This window comes from Harpia harpyja, chromosome 6, assembly GCF_026419915.1.
Source record: "Harpia harpyja isolate bHarHar1 chromosome 6, bHarHar1 primary haplotype, whole genome shotgun sequence".
Taxonomy (NCBI): Eukaryota; Metazoa; Chordata; class Aves; order Accipitriformes; family Accipitridae; genus Harpia; species Harpia harpyja.
Genome location: NC_068945.1, coordinates 42,751,415 through 42,766,634, shown reverse-complemented (window position 1 = coordinate 42,766,634; position 15,220 = coordinate 42,751,415). Strand labels below are relative to the sequence as shown.

The 15,220-nt window shown below is 38.6% G+C and overlaps 1 protein-coding gene across 1 annotated transcript in view; it reads right to left on the bottom strand.

Annotated features, from left to right (window-relative positions):
• The window catches only part of CFTR (CF transmembrane conductance regulator), an 84,570-nt gene that overhangs the window by 24,710 nt on the left and 44,640 nt on the right, over positions 1-15,220 (bottom strand). Inside the window, exons 16-21 of the mRNA XM_052790940.1 lie at positions 13,902-13,939; positions 12,444-12,697; positions 11,311-11,390; positions 5,098-5,248; positions 3,763-3,990; positions 1,561-1,661 (exon numbers count right to left, since the gene is read on the bottom strand). Of these exons, the coding sequence (XP_052646900.1) occupies positions 1,561-1,661; positions 3,763-3,990; positions 5,098-5,248; positions 11,311-11,390; positions 12,444-12,697; positions 13,902-13,939 (852 nt within the window). The remainder of the gene's footprint in view (positions 1-1,560; positions 1,662-3,762; positions 3,991-5,097; positions 5,249-11,310; positions 11,391-12,443; positions 12,698-13,901; positions 13,940-15,220) is intronic.

Here is a 15,220-nt window from a genome sequence, read left to right as displayed (position 1 = left end):
GAGAGAAGAATAGAGTATAACCAAATAGAGTACAAAGTCAGGCATACATGCAAGCCTTTGCAGGACATCTATAACCAAATAATTGTAAAAGACTTTAAAGAAGGAAGCGTTAAAATGTGGAGAATACAAGGAGTGGGAAATAATACATCTGCATCACCCAGTGAAGCAGTTTTATTATCTTGAAACCATGAAGCTATTCTTATCTGCTTGTGCACAGCAGCAGCTTTTGAATGTCAGGAGAACCATCCTGCCAGCAATATCTATTAATTTGTCATCTGGGATACCTAAAAATCCATGGGATGCGGGTGGGCAGCTATCCACTGCTGAAAGAAGTCTAGAGGATCCACTTACAAACTGATGTACCTTAGAAGGTTATCATTAATATAACTGGTGCACCAGTGCAGTAGTTTGTCTTAATATAGAGAAGAGTACTCAAAAACATCTAAAGCAACTTGAGACTTTCTTTTCAGGGGAAAGGGAGTTACTTCCTTATTGCTACTAATAGATGACATTTTAATATCACTGTATTTTAAAAAGGGGAAGTTATTTATTAAAACAGTAGTGTGTCCAGCACGCTCTGAATCCCACAGTAAGACTTTCCGTTGCTCTTGTGAAACACCTTCAGTTTGTATTAAGCTGTTTAATATGTGTACATGATTCTTACACAGATTGTTATACTTAAAGCAATCACATTATGCCTTACCGGGCTAAGATGGAGTTTACAAATGAGAGCTGACTGAAGGTTGTCACTGTTGTGCCTTACCAATGGCACATTTTACTTCATCATCAGTCACACAACTGCTGTTTGGCATGTCTTGCAGTTACAGCAAAGAAGCCCTTTCACAAAGTGTTTGCCCTTCAAGACAAGCTGTTCTAACAAGTAAAGAAAGAGTCAGCATAAAACAATTGGTGGATAGGGAAAAAATGTGTCCCTGAATGGCAGTCAGCTTTCTGGACTATCACCAGTCACACACGTAAACAAGAGATTAGATGTTGTAAGTGGTTAATTCGTAGTTTTGGGGCTCTAAAGGATTTTCTTCAGGATGAGGGTAGTTGAATCAATTATTTAAAAAAAATACGTCAAACTGGCAAATATTCCTTCACTGTCACTGTCTGCCCCAATTATAGATTTTTTAAATGACAAGTCTAAATCACTGTTGATTTTGCGTGGAAGGAGCTCAGAAATATCCATCGTGATGTGCTGTGCAAAGCCCTTAAGTAGACCAAGTAAGGTATATTATATATCTTGGTAAGGTATATAATCATAACAAAACAACTCCAAGCCTTTTTGAAGTTTTCCCATCACTGCTACATCTGCAATCTAAATCCTCAAATGCAACTATTTGCTGTTGCCTATTGTAGTCCAGGAAAATTTCTGATCGCAGAAAAATTCAGTTTGTGCTGTGCCAAAGCCAGTAGGTTGCTATGAAAGGTATGAGGGGAACTTTCTGACACATCTACCTGATATCAAACTCTGAAAATAACTCACTGAACACCCATAATCAGCAAAATAAGGCAGTTCCTCAAAAGAAAGCACAGCACAGTGCATTTTATGCTTACCAAACTATCCACATCTATGCTTGAGTTTACTGCCCACTGCAAGGTTCCCATGATGTTCATAGCTAAAGTAAGAATAATGCCAACTCTACCTGGTCCATCACCTGCGGAGAGAAAAGCACATTCAATTTATATGCAAATGAAAAGCCAAGAGAAATCAGAAAATTAGCATGTATATCTTAAAATACATGTTCACATTCTCTCCTCTTATTTCATGGGGAAAACATGGATTTGTTAATTATACAAAGGACTGAGAGCTTAATCATCAGTTAAACACCTGGCTTTGGCACTGAATTCACTAGAAACCCTGTTCTTGCTTTGGCAGAAGAAAAAATTGCATCTTGGTACTTAAGCTGTAAACAGAACCAGGCCTCTGCAATCTTGATTTCAATTTCCTTTTTCCAACACATATGAATCTGTGAAATGACTCTTATCTAACTAAAACACCACAGCTAACAACTTTAAAATTCAAAATAGTTGCATTGGTTTACATTCTCATTTCTTGGACAAATAGAGGACATGTTCTCCTTACTGTTCCACAAAGATGCAGATATAAATTCTTTTGCTTTAATTGCATGCTGTAACAAACATGGGATTTTCCAGGGATTTTCCTTTATGAGTTCATACAATGCAATATAAGCATTTAAACTACCCCACTGTTGATTTTTAATCTCACTATGTGTTAAAGGGAATTGAGAATTTAAGCCAAATGCCTTTCTCTGATTCTCAACTTCTTCTATGGCTTTTCTCAACAAACTTCCTCCTGTTTTGCTTATAGACATCTTCTTAACAGAGTAATTATAGAAGTAAACAATAAAAGCAAAATATTCCTCCTGAAAGATGACAGATTAAGAAAAGGAATTTAGTGTGTAACAGTAAAGTTTACAATGGTGGCAAGATGACAAATTTTCACATATTTAAAAAGTGCTTCTAACTCCTTTTCTCAAATCCAGAAAAACAGTAACACAAGAAACAGTTTTCCTAAAAAAACCCAAACTACTCAGCGCACAAAGTAAAAAAATGAGAAGGGCAGCAGGAGGTATTGTTTCCCTATGAATTTTAGGGGAACTAAAGTCTCCATTGTAAAAAAAAGTACTGTAGGTGCATATTTTCATACAGAAGTATTTCTGTGGTGGGATTTTTTTTTTTCTAAGATGAGGAGAGATCCTTATACAAGAAATAGAGGATAGCATTTCATACACAATACAATATTTGACAAAATGTACACTTTTCAACACTGAAGTATGATCAAACGAAATTTGGATATTGTTAGAACCAAAAATCTCCTTCACAAAACAGCAAATTCTTGTTCATCAGCAACCATAGTACTGAAACTGCATCCAGATCCTGCACACAAATTTCAGTGTAATATTTGGAAGAGGGAGAATAATGCCTGCGAATCAAAATCAAAAAACATACATAACAAAAGTGTAGTGAATTAAAAACTGTATTTGAAGTAATCTGTAGCTAAATCTGCTGAGTTTTTCCACAGAACTGAATTATTCCAACACTTGGGGGACATTATTCTCCTATTCTCTGCTTGTTGGAGACTGGCTACACCTGGCCAGCCACCAGCAGCATTTCAAATACAAGTAAGACAGTAAGGTATAGAGTGATTCTCATTCATGTACTGGGTTTACCAACAGTGGTGAGCCATTTTTAAGGGGACTTTGAATGCAATTTGCAAAATTTCACATTGGAAAATGGGTCAGTGGGTTGGGAATTAGAGAACTGGATGACTATTTCTGCTATTGGTGTGGCTTTAAAAGATCATTACAACTTCGCATGTCTTAGCCATTTGCAAATAAGAGGAACATTAACTTCTATTTACTAAAAAACTTTTGAGCTATACAGATGATAATCAACATCCAAGCTACTCATTACACTAACGTGGTTACATTAATGTGGTTTAAAACACACGAAAAATTACTTTTACAGCAATTACAGTCAAGAAAAGGAAAGTTCTATCCCTTCAGATATTCAGATTAATCCTTTTAATGAGTCCTCTATAACATTAGATTGCAGATATAATGGTGTAATTTCTGTTTTAATTAAATTGTGTTTACTATTATGACATACTTAAATCAGTGACTCCAATGTATGCTAAATTTTGCAATGGTTTATCTCCCTCAGAAGTTTCGAAAGCTGAGCTGTTAAACAGAAGCAGAAGACTTCCATTTCAGTACTCCAGTAAAGTTACTGTACCTGTAGTTATGATAGAGATGAATGCCACAGCAACAAAAAAGACAACAAAAATAATTTCTATCCTCATCTGGAACCAGCGCAGTGTTGACAGGTAGAGGAACCAGTTTGCCGTGTGCAGGTTCAGGGCTTTGTGAAATAAGGTCTCAAAATACGGCTGCCGCCCAAAAGCTCTCAGTGTCCACAGCCCTTTTAAGCTTGTAACAAGATGGGTGAATATTGGACTCCGAGCTGTAGAGTGTTTAAATTAGAAACATCATAAGCACTCATAAGCAAATAACCTTTGATATAATGCAAATACACAGCCCTGTGCTCTAACTCACAGCAGTATAACTATTGTCAGTGTTTAATTTACATACGTTTTTGGAATACATGGCTGAAGTAATCCTAGCACAGGATATACAACATGAGTCTTTGCATGAATGGGTTGAAATTCCACTCAGTGTACTGCCAGGAAGGGATCACATTAATTCTTCATAGTTAGCATACTACTTGGGGAAGCTCCTGGCCTGCTGTAAGATGCCACAAGAGAAAGGTGGCTCCTCCCCAACCAAAATGAATTCTTGCAATTCTGATAACTCCATCAAGTGAAGTTTTTTTAGCACAGACAGAGAACTTTAATGCTCTGGATTCAACTGTACTGACATGGTAATTTAAAGCAGATCTTGCATTACATAAAAAGTGGTGAGCCAATGCTGTATCCCTGTGAACATCAAAGAAATTTAGATTTAGTTCTGAGGAACTTCAGAATTACACTTAAGTAAAAGGGATGATGATCATCAGGGTTTAAGATTCAGGACTGATTTGCTGAGGATCTGCCAGTTTGTTGAAAAGCCAGGCGACAGTGCCTGATCTGCAAACCCACAATTCAAAATGAGGTTTTCCATTTTATTGGGAATGTGTTAGTCTCTTAATGGGGGGAGAGGAAGGAAATTTAGTCAAATAATTTATTCAGAAATAAGAATTCTTTGCAATCAAGATATATCCATTCTAAATTTTTCTTATAAAGAAACAAACTCATAGGGCACATACCAAGTCTGACCACAATTTTTCAAGTTACATTTACTCTCAAGAAAACTATATGTCAGGACTTTATTTGTTTTCAGCTGCAGTGGTGATAAAGCCTAGCTTTAAAAAGATCTTCTCCACCGCTCTTTGGCAGCAGAGCACTCAGTATTGGCTGGACCAGTAACAGCACTGGCTTTAAGGAGATATGTGTTCTGCTCCCAGAGACAATGGCATCTTGCAAGAGAAAAGGCAAAGAAGAGGTGAAAGGGTGAATCACTTCTCAATTGATTTGTTGTGGATTTAGAAGTCTACCAATTTTGCTGCTCCTACCTTCAGATTCCAGTTGTTTCAGCTGCTGAGAAGTGTGGAGGAAGTATGCCCTTAACACAATAAAGGCTGCTATCACAGGCACTGATGCCAGGAAGATGTAGGGTTGTAATATTGAGACTACTGTTATAGCGCCAATCACAATCAGTATTAACTGTAGAATGAAAGAAAAATACTATTGATACAGTAAACTTGTCATTTTATAGACTAGAGATTGGTGATGAATCTCCTTCCCATGGCAACTATGTATTGTTTCAACAAACATAAAGCGCTAAGTATGATTTGCAGCTGAGAACAAACCTCCATGAAAAGATCATGAATAACTGAGACCAGATCCATAACCTGTTGGAAAAAGCTGCCATCTTTTCTAAGAGACGGAAGAAGTGTTTTCTGCAGTACAACCAGTATTGCAGGCTTCTAAATTATGAAGCCACACAAAAACAATGGCAGCTAGGCACTCACTCTCCAGTTAAAATTGTAAGAACAACACTTGCAATATCTGCAGCCACCTCGTCTGGACTAGGTGTGCCAGACTGTCAGGAGGGGAGTGCCAGTCTCCTGCAGGTTCTTGGCCAAGCAGTTTTTCTAAGGGTCAGAAAAAGTGGGAAGTCACACATCATCGCTTGCTCAAGGGACTGTAACCCACATATGAAACTAGCACTACTATTCATCCTGATCAGAAGACAGGAAATAAGTCGTAAGAGGACTTGTGGTATGAAAAATGAGCAGTTTCAGGAGGCAGATGAATCAAAAGGAAAAAAATCATTCCAGAGTTAATCTATTTAACCACCAGAGACTATGACCATTCTCGTAAGACCTCGTCCTCAGTAGCTCCAGACAGATTTAGCTAAATCAGGCCTCGATCTTTACTCTAGAAGCACCTTAAGCACTTAGACTGTTTTTGTCTCATACCTAAAGCTAATGAAAATCAAGTATATCAGTGTACACAGAATAGCAAAGCTCTGCTTTCTATCAGTGTTACCTTTCACACTGAACAACTACTTCAAACTGCAAACTTATCAGCCTAAAGCAACTGCAAATGAACAATTGGGGCACAGTGATGAACACTGCATTGAAACATCACTGCAAATGACCAGTCAGCAAAGAAATAGATGGAAAGCAAAACCAATTTCACATTAGGAAGAAACCTGCAGTTGGTGCTTTTGCTACTACATCCACATAAATTCAAGGAAGGATTTAAATTTCCAGTACTCCAGTCAGAGGTCTTTCATGAACAGGTAAGCATGTTCCAGGTTTCCTATCTTTTTTTTTCATCAGAAGTCTGAGCAAGGCAATAACAGCATCAAAGTTTATGAAAAAAAAATTACTGTAACAGCTGAACTAGTTAAAGATTTCTTTCACTATTTTCCTCATTTCTCTTAAAAGAATGGTGACACACCCGGGTTATACTTGTGCAGGCTGTATAGCACTTGTCTGCAGCAATGCAAGAATGGATTTGTGTTTACTCATTATTTCAAACTGCAGAATTTAGTATCTCTAATAGTTTTGTATCTAATAGTTTTGTATCTAATAGTTTTGTATCTCTAATAGTTAAGAAGCGAATGAACTGTTCAATTGATATTGAGCCAAGTTATACAGCTCTCTCCTTACTTGAGATTACACAGTCACACAGTGACTGTTTTAATTCCTGTTTCCATCTTTTACTCAAATTTTGCAAAGCCCACCATGATGCCATATTGTTCTCACTGCTGGTCCAACAGTTACTTCACTAAAAAGTTCGATATGAAAATTTGTGTTACTCCACATAAACTCCAAACACAAAATAAGTGTAAAGTCAAACAGAAGATGACACCTTCTCTAAAAAAGACAGTAGCAAAACCCAACACACAAGCTAGCTACATTGGCCTATAGTCAGGGAATGGCAGCAGAGGGCTCATGCAGCCCAGTTAAGAGCCACAATGCTGCGCTGCAGTGACCCCAGGTGCTGAGCTTTCAGGCCTGGGACAGAGGCCAAGATGGGAAGACACGTTCTAGTGCTTCCTCTGTGTCACCAGTCTGGAAAATGCAACTGGTGGTAGAGACAGCATTTCACCAAGGGTTCGGGGAGGTGATAGCTGTAGCAGCCAATCTGGTTAACCAATGGGGGTTTATCATTTAGGGAAAACCAGTCATGACCATAGATATAAATGTCCAATGAGTTCACTATGACCTTTTGAGTGTGACTATATTAAACCTTAGGGACAAGTAATATATGCTAGCAGCATCTCACATGAAGATCTTCAAGAAATGATGACCCCACTGCAAGCACCAGCAGAAGACTCAGATGGATGTTAAAACTAGCGGTAATGCTACTGCAGTCATTAGCTGGCTACAATTCATACCCAAGATGTACGGAAGCAGGTCAGATGGCTGTCAGAGAAAACATCACAGATGCTATCTCTTGTCATTGATGTAAAGGTTGATACCACTGCTTCTTTTATGGGCAACTGGGTATATCCCAGTGACTGGAGAGTAACTCTGGCCTCTTTCACCCTGAAGCCTCATTCATCCTGGATGAAAAGCCCTGCTCCCTGAAAGGGAAGGCCTCCTGATATGTCTAATCCCCATAAAACTCCTAAGAAAAACTACATCATGACATCCACAGCTGCAACAGAGAAGGAGGCAGTGTCCCTAAACAAGGAGTTAGCCAGAGTCATCTACCAGTTCATTCTCATAGAAGAGGGAGTAAGAACCAGCTCTAAAATTTTGTGTCAAATTCTTGAGAAAAGCTCAGAAGTCAGAAGGATGAATTTATGCAACCATAAACCGAAGGCTAGCAGAGACCAAGCCTTCATTTCCACCAGACTCAGAATTAGGCATCCCAGTACCTTTAGAAGCTAACCTTTTCTGTAGATCTCTGCACCTGGGAAGGAACAACCACATGCACCAGCACAGGCTGGAGGCTGACTGACTGGAAAGCAGCTTTGCAGAGGTGGCCTTGGGGGTCCTGGTGGACCATGAGGCAGCAACATCCCCCTGCAGCAAGGGAGGCCAACAGCAGCAGCATTGTCAGAAGATCAAGGAAGGTGATCCTTCCCCTCTCTTCAGCACCAGTGAGACTGTATCGGGAGTGGTTTCTCCAGCACAAGAGAGATACAGACATACTGGAGTGAGTCTAGTGAAAGGCCTTGAAGATGATAAAGGGACTGGAGCATCTCACATACAAGGACAGGCTGTCAGAGCTGGGACTGTTTAGTCTTAAGAGAAGGCTTAGGGGGATCTTATCACTTTGTGTAAGTATCTGATGGTATTTATTATATTTATATAAATTAAAAATATGTGTATATATGCAAATAATTTTTATAAATTATATATTTAAAAATTATATTCTATTTATATAAACACCACTAGGTACTTGGTGCAGAGCAAATGAGCCAGATTCTTCTCAATGGCACCCAGCGGGAAGATAAGAGGCAACGGGCACAAGCTGAAATGCACAAAATTCCATTTAAACGTAAGAAAAAGTATTTTTATTGTGGGGATGGTCAAACACTGGAACAGGTTACTCAGAGAACTTGTGGAGTCTCCACCTTTGGAGATACCCAAAATCCAACGTGGCCCTGAGCAATCTGCTCTAGCTGAACCTCCTTTGAGCAGAGGGGTTGGAGAGGTCCCAGGTCCTAAGTCCAGAGGTCCCTTCCATATTCCGTGACTCTGCGATAATAAGCACAGAAGGAGAAAGTAATATGTATAACTTTTCTGTATCTTTCAGAGGAATCTGACTTTGTTCATTAGCAGAGTCCATGGAAGTCTGAAGCTGCCAAACAAGTCTGAATCTACGGAGGATCAGAAGGAATTTTTTATGAAGGGATGACTGGTAAAAAGCATTCAAGACAGTAGGTAGATTCAGTGATCTTCACCAGAAGAACCTGGAAAGACAGGGCAGCTTATCATGCATGTTCAGGAGCCTCTGCAGTTGAGACTGAGGAGATAGAGGTGAACCTATGGGACATTAGAGCATATGTTAACCTCTGAAAGGCATCAGAACAGAGAAGCCAAATCTAGGGATTTTCCTTATCCTTGAAAACATGAAAAACTAGTCAGTTTCTTGTAGAGAGTTTGAAATGTAGAGACAGGCTAACTAAAATAATTTTGGAATAACATCCCCATGGCAGATCCAAAATATCAGAAACAAAATGGCCACACCAGAAAAGACAGTAGCGAATCCTGATCACACCAAAGATGATATTAATGATTCAAACAAGGTGTCAATGTCCACGTTTACTCATTCAGCAAATTTTCATTACATCAGCAGGACATGAAGTAGAGCTGTAATGTCCTTGAACCTCTTCATGTGGAGCTGCACTGGCCTCTCTAAAGTCATGAGCCAAAGTTATCAATTACTAACAAAGATATAGGGAAAGGGATTTGGTTTTGATCAGACCGTCATGTTGGCAGGGTCTGTAAAGCAGAGCAAACTCACAGATGGAGACAGGCAATCTGTGCAGCAGAGCGTTTGGGTTGATTAAGTCAGGCCTGCATATCTCCTAAATAAAAGTAGAGAGGAACAGGAGGACCAGGGAAGATTTGCTTTTATTTTTTAAATGTTCTGGGAACCAGCTCTGTATGATGAAAAGCTGGCATTGCAGCATTAGTGGTGAGACACTAATGAGGGGTGCTGGTATTCACACAGAGGCACAAAGTCAGAATAGGCAGGATGGGGAGCAAACAAAGGCATCCTCCTTGAGAAACACTGGAATTGCCTCTATCTCTGTATTTCTTCAATGTTCTCTTCAGTGTGGATGAATTGGAAGATCATTCAAAACTCAAGATTTTGCAATGTATGGAGTTTCCCAGGAGGTATGCTGGAAACAAGCTTTTCCATCCAAAAAATAAAAAGTTTGCAATTCTACAATTCTGAGGGATGTAAAATTCCTTCAAGGAGTAGAGTCATCTAAAGCTCTCCTCCATCGCAAACAGTTATCCAGTGCCTGACAGACTCAGCTTAAATCCCAGAGACTCAGGGGAAGCCACAAAGATGTGAAGGATAAAAGACAAAATTAGGCTGTCAAACTTGTGAAGGGGGGATGGGGAAAGCAGAACTGCCCACTGAGAGTTGAAACCACATCATCACGGGTCAAACCACCCAATAAGGCAGGCCTGGAAGAGCTTCCACAGAAGACAAAAGGACAGAAAAACCAATAATATATTCAACAAAAGAGAAGAATTAAAGGTGATGCTAGTAAACTGGGAACAGAAGAGGCTAAGGAGGTTGTCCTGGTTTCAGCTGGGATAGAGTTAACTGTCTTCCGAGTAGCTGGTACAGTGCTATGTTTTGAGTTCAGAGCGAAGAATGCTGATAACACTGATGTTTTCAGTTGTTGCTCAGTAGTGTTTAGACTAATGTCAAGGATTTTTCAGCTTCTCATGCCCAGCCAGTGAGAAAGCTGGAGGGGCACAAGAAGTTGGCACAGGACACAGCCAGGGCACCTGACCCAAACTGGCCAACGGTGTATTCCATACCATGTGACGTCCCATCCAGTATAGGAACGGGGAAGTGGGGGGCAGGGAATCGCCGCTCGGGGACTGGCTGGGTGTCGGTCGGCGGGTGGTGAGCAATTGCACTGCGCACCATTTGTACATTCCAATCCTTTCATTATTGCTGTTGTCATTTTATTAGTGTTATCATTATCATTATTAGTTTCTTCTTTTCTGTTCTATTAAACCGTTCTTATCTCAACCCAGGGGTTTTGCTTCTTTTCCCGATTTTCTCCCCCATCCCACTGGGTGGGGGGGAGTGAGTGAGCGGCTGCGTGGTGTTTAGTTGCTGGCTGGGGTTAAACCACGACAGAGGTAAAGTCTTGAAAATGGCTGAATGCAATCAAAGGATAGCATAAAAAAAATATTAAACTTGAGCCAAGATAACTGAAAGAAACTGAGGAATGCCCTTTACACCTTTGAAGTTGAATGTGGGCAGCAGCAGGGATACTTCTACTGTAGGGGTCTGCAGGGCAAAAATGTTTCTGAGCCTGAGTATTAAAAGTGGTTTGCACAAACAGTGGACATACACATACAGGCAAGTACTCAAAAAAGAAGCAATGAAATTGACTTACAAGATAAGCAGCTATGTAAATAGATATACAGACTGAAAAAAAGGAAAAGAGATTAATTCCAGTTGTTATTTCTTCTTATTAACATGATTTCTTCTGCATGATGTACAACTGAAACTTTACAGTGCTATGAGACAGCAAAATTTAGAACTTTTATTCTACAAACCTGAATGAAGTCAAACACTGTAAGTGGAAGTAAGTCATCCAGTACTGCAGTATCTTTTGAGAATCTGTTAAGCATACCACCTATGGATTAAGAAAAAAAAACAAAAAAGAAAAAGTCAAACATTTTAACAACCCCAAAATCCTACATTTATTACTTTAACAAAAAGTCCAACATTTTCTGAATACAAAACATTAAGGATAAGTACAAGATTTTTCCTAGTACAAGCAATTCCATTACAGTTTAGTGGAGCTATGGCTTCTTTCCCTGTGGAAGAATTTGGCTCCACAACTTCTGTTTCGGCTCTTGGAATCTCAGAAAAAACCCAGGAAGATGTAATAAAACCCAAGAAACATAATTAAACAGGACTGAAGCAGAGGCACAAAAAACATAAGGTCTGTGTACCCCTCATGCAGCAGGCTCTGCTGATACACAGATAATTTGCACATCAGCATTTGTATGAGTTTGCACACCAGTTTCTTACCTTCTGAGCAGAATTACTGTATTAATCACCAGGTAACAACAGAATTAAGAATATAATGGGAAAATTAAAGAGAAACCCTATATTGTGTTGTCATTTACCAGTGTCTCCTGTAATCTAGTATGCACCAGTAAGAAGGGTATGGGATAGGAATTTCATGTACAGCAGGAGATGGAACTTGTTGCACCAGTTATATAATGAATTCTCTATCAACTCCAGAGCCAAATTTGAATATGCATACTATTATTCACACTGATGTTTTATGCCATTTTAGTAGGACTATTCATGAAATAAAGCACTATTTATCATCCACACCTGACTCCTTGTCACTCACCACATAGCTGACTATATCTTTTCTATTGCAGTTTTAGACAAAGTATATTCATTAGAAGTTATTCTAGTTTTATTGCCTCAAACAGTTAATTTTCTCCAACTTACAAGGTGATATTTCAGAAGCAGAATTGACAACTGAAATATATCACAAAGCGCAATCAAGGTTCATTAAAAGATTCACAAATTACTTTACATGGCAAACTTTTAACATTCAGCTTGACTGAAAAAGTAAATGGAAAGCAACAGTATCCTTTAACAGAATGAAAACTGTTTAATCGAAATGAAACCCATACATGAGTCAATCAGTTCCCATCTCAGTTACCTGCTTTCCACGAGTTGAATGTTGACATAGGTGCATGAAGAACTGCGTGCACCATCTTTTGATGAAGAGTTTTAGACACTGTTATAAGTGTATGCACAAGGGGCAAACCTCTGAAGATTCCCATGGCAAGCAGAGTATCTGCCACTCCCACGTAGATATAAATGATGTAGTAGGTGCTAGTGTCAGTGACAATCACAGGAGGTTTGTCAGAGGTACTGTTTTCTGACTGTGTTGCATTTGCTTTCAAAGCTGTCCTGTGTGATGGAAATTAAAAATAAATGCATTACTGGAAATTGTGGTTTTTTCTCTACTAAATAGTACTGCAATGTTCATTTGTTTTAAAACTATGTTAATGGTTAGTTATATATATTTCAAGTCATTTTTTAAATATTGTCCTGTATGTATGAAACACAAAATATGAAATACTCCATGTTCCACTAAGACAAAGTTACTCTGTGTGTGTTCAGGGGTCAAGGCAATAAATGGCTTATTCATCTCCTCAGATAACTTTGGTGATTCAGGCGTCTATTAGCATTTGTAGTAATTTCTGCAATTAGTTGCAATTGTGCAATGAAGGGGTTTTACCAAGATGGAAACTAAGCCATTGGTATATAACTACGACCCCTCCCGACAGTTTTCTCCAAACTACTGTGAAAATGTACTGCTTTAGTAGTTTCTTGCAAATCTACTACCTGTTTAATCTCTGACAAAACTAGTCTAATCAAGCAAAACGCAACCACTTCTTTTAACCAGCAAAAATAGTTAAGTGTTGAAAAAAGTGAATTATTATGGAAGTAACATGCTTTACGTGTACTATAAAAATCAAAATCAAAGGCCTTAGTGACCTATTGTAAGGGGACATCAACAAAACTCCCTCCTCCTCCAGATCAGACCTAAGTCACCACATGCTTTCTATACTCAAACATACAGACTTAGTGCTGCAGGACAAACACAGGGATCAAAAGCATTAACCCAGGAAAAGCCATACCACTGCTCAGTATGCTTTAAGCTTCATCTGCCTGACCCTGTAACTTCTGGGAATTTTTCATAGGTGAGTAGAGGAAATTGTACAAATGAGGTCTTACAGAAACTGCTCCCTTAAAATGTTCCTGAGCAAATGTCTCACCTGGCACCTCTGCAAGTCAGCGGTGAACCACAGTGTATTCAGGATAATCAAGTTCATGCATCTCTAGAGTGAGCTGACCCAGGAAAAGTCTTGCGTGCATTGTTATGTGCTCAATAACAAGGCACAAACCATTTGACTGTTAGCATTTAAAGAAGTACCAGCTTAAGATACCACCTACATGAAGTATCTAGATCACCCATCTATGAACCATTTTATTGAATATAAGCTAGTGCCTATCCATATAGAATTCTGGCAGAATTTATTAATTATTTATAGCAAAAATCAATATAAAGGAGACCCCAATTTCTCAATAAATGATCACCACTACTTACTTTTTAAGAAACCATAACCCAGCAAGAGAAGCAGCTACCTGTGACCAAAGAAAACAGAGTAAATTTTTTTGTATTGTCACATTATGTACTTTTTCTTACTTATCTTCTTTCACTGACTTTATAATTGTTTATAGAGACCATTATAAATGGATGGAAGTAAAATTTCCCTGAAGCAAAAACCCTTGTCATATCTGCTCCTCTTTCCACAGAAACCATTTAGAGCATCCCACCACGAAAGCTACATTTAGACTTGTATTACAATCAGGCTCTCAAGTGCCTAAATATTCTTTTATTGTTTTTTACCATACTATTAACAAAGGCTTGCTAATGCATTCCTAATGACAAGGAACATTCATTGTATGCTTTAACATACTTTCATTTTTTAAGATTAATATTTCTTGATGGCCCTATAAGAGTAAGTCTCTCAATATTTTCAAAGGCAGGTATTCAAATATGGATGTCAAACCTTTAACACTTTTATTTTTGCACTGTTGTTCTTGCTAGCTGATATCTACATTTGATATATCTACTTGTCTGATATTGCTTGGTGCTAGTTTTACATAACTCTCCACATAACCTATTTTAATATTTTTAAAAAGTGGAATTAAACCCTTTTTATTGTGAGATGCTTCAGTGCTCAACAGAAGCTTCTCTGTACTCATTTTCTTACCTGTCCACTGAGACACTGGAGATCTTCATCTAGTCCACCACATTTCAGTTTGCTCTGTTTCTGCCTATGATCTTTTTTCTAAGGGTTGGAACATAGTTTCTATGATCCTCTTCCCATATATTTTTATGGCACTGGTACAGGAATGTATTGCGATAATACCTCAGCACATAGTTGAAGTCTTCTCCTTGGGAACCACTAACTTTTGCAGATCTTACAGTAAATAACTCAAGATTGACCATGATGTCCTGAATTTAAGCATTTGTAAGGATCATGCTTCTTTCACAATAATTTTTCTACATCTCCCAACAGAATTCTTGACTCCTCATAACAGAGGAGTTTTTTCAGCTGTGAAGTTGAAGGAAGAAAATATTGTGACAGAATAACTTCACAAAGCCTTTCTATATGTTTCCATTCGTAACTGGTCTTCTTCCAGTTCAGCAACCCTAGTCTCTGGGTATTACATCTAGGAAACACAGTTTTGAGCCACTTAAGCGAGCTACACACACACACACACAAATCTAGGAAGAATTTACAACTGATGCCCTATTTATGGTGATCTGTGTGGACTCACCTTGGAACCTACACTATAAAACAATCTATTCTAAATCTAAAATAGTATCTCTATCATTTCCACAATAGTCTCACCTAG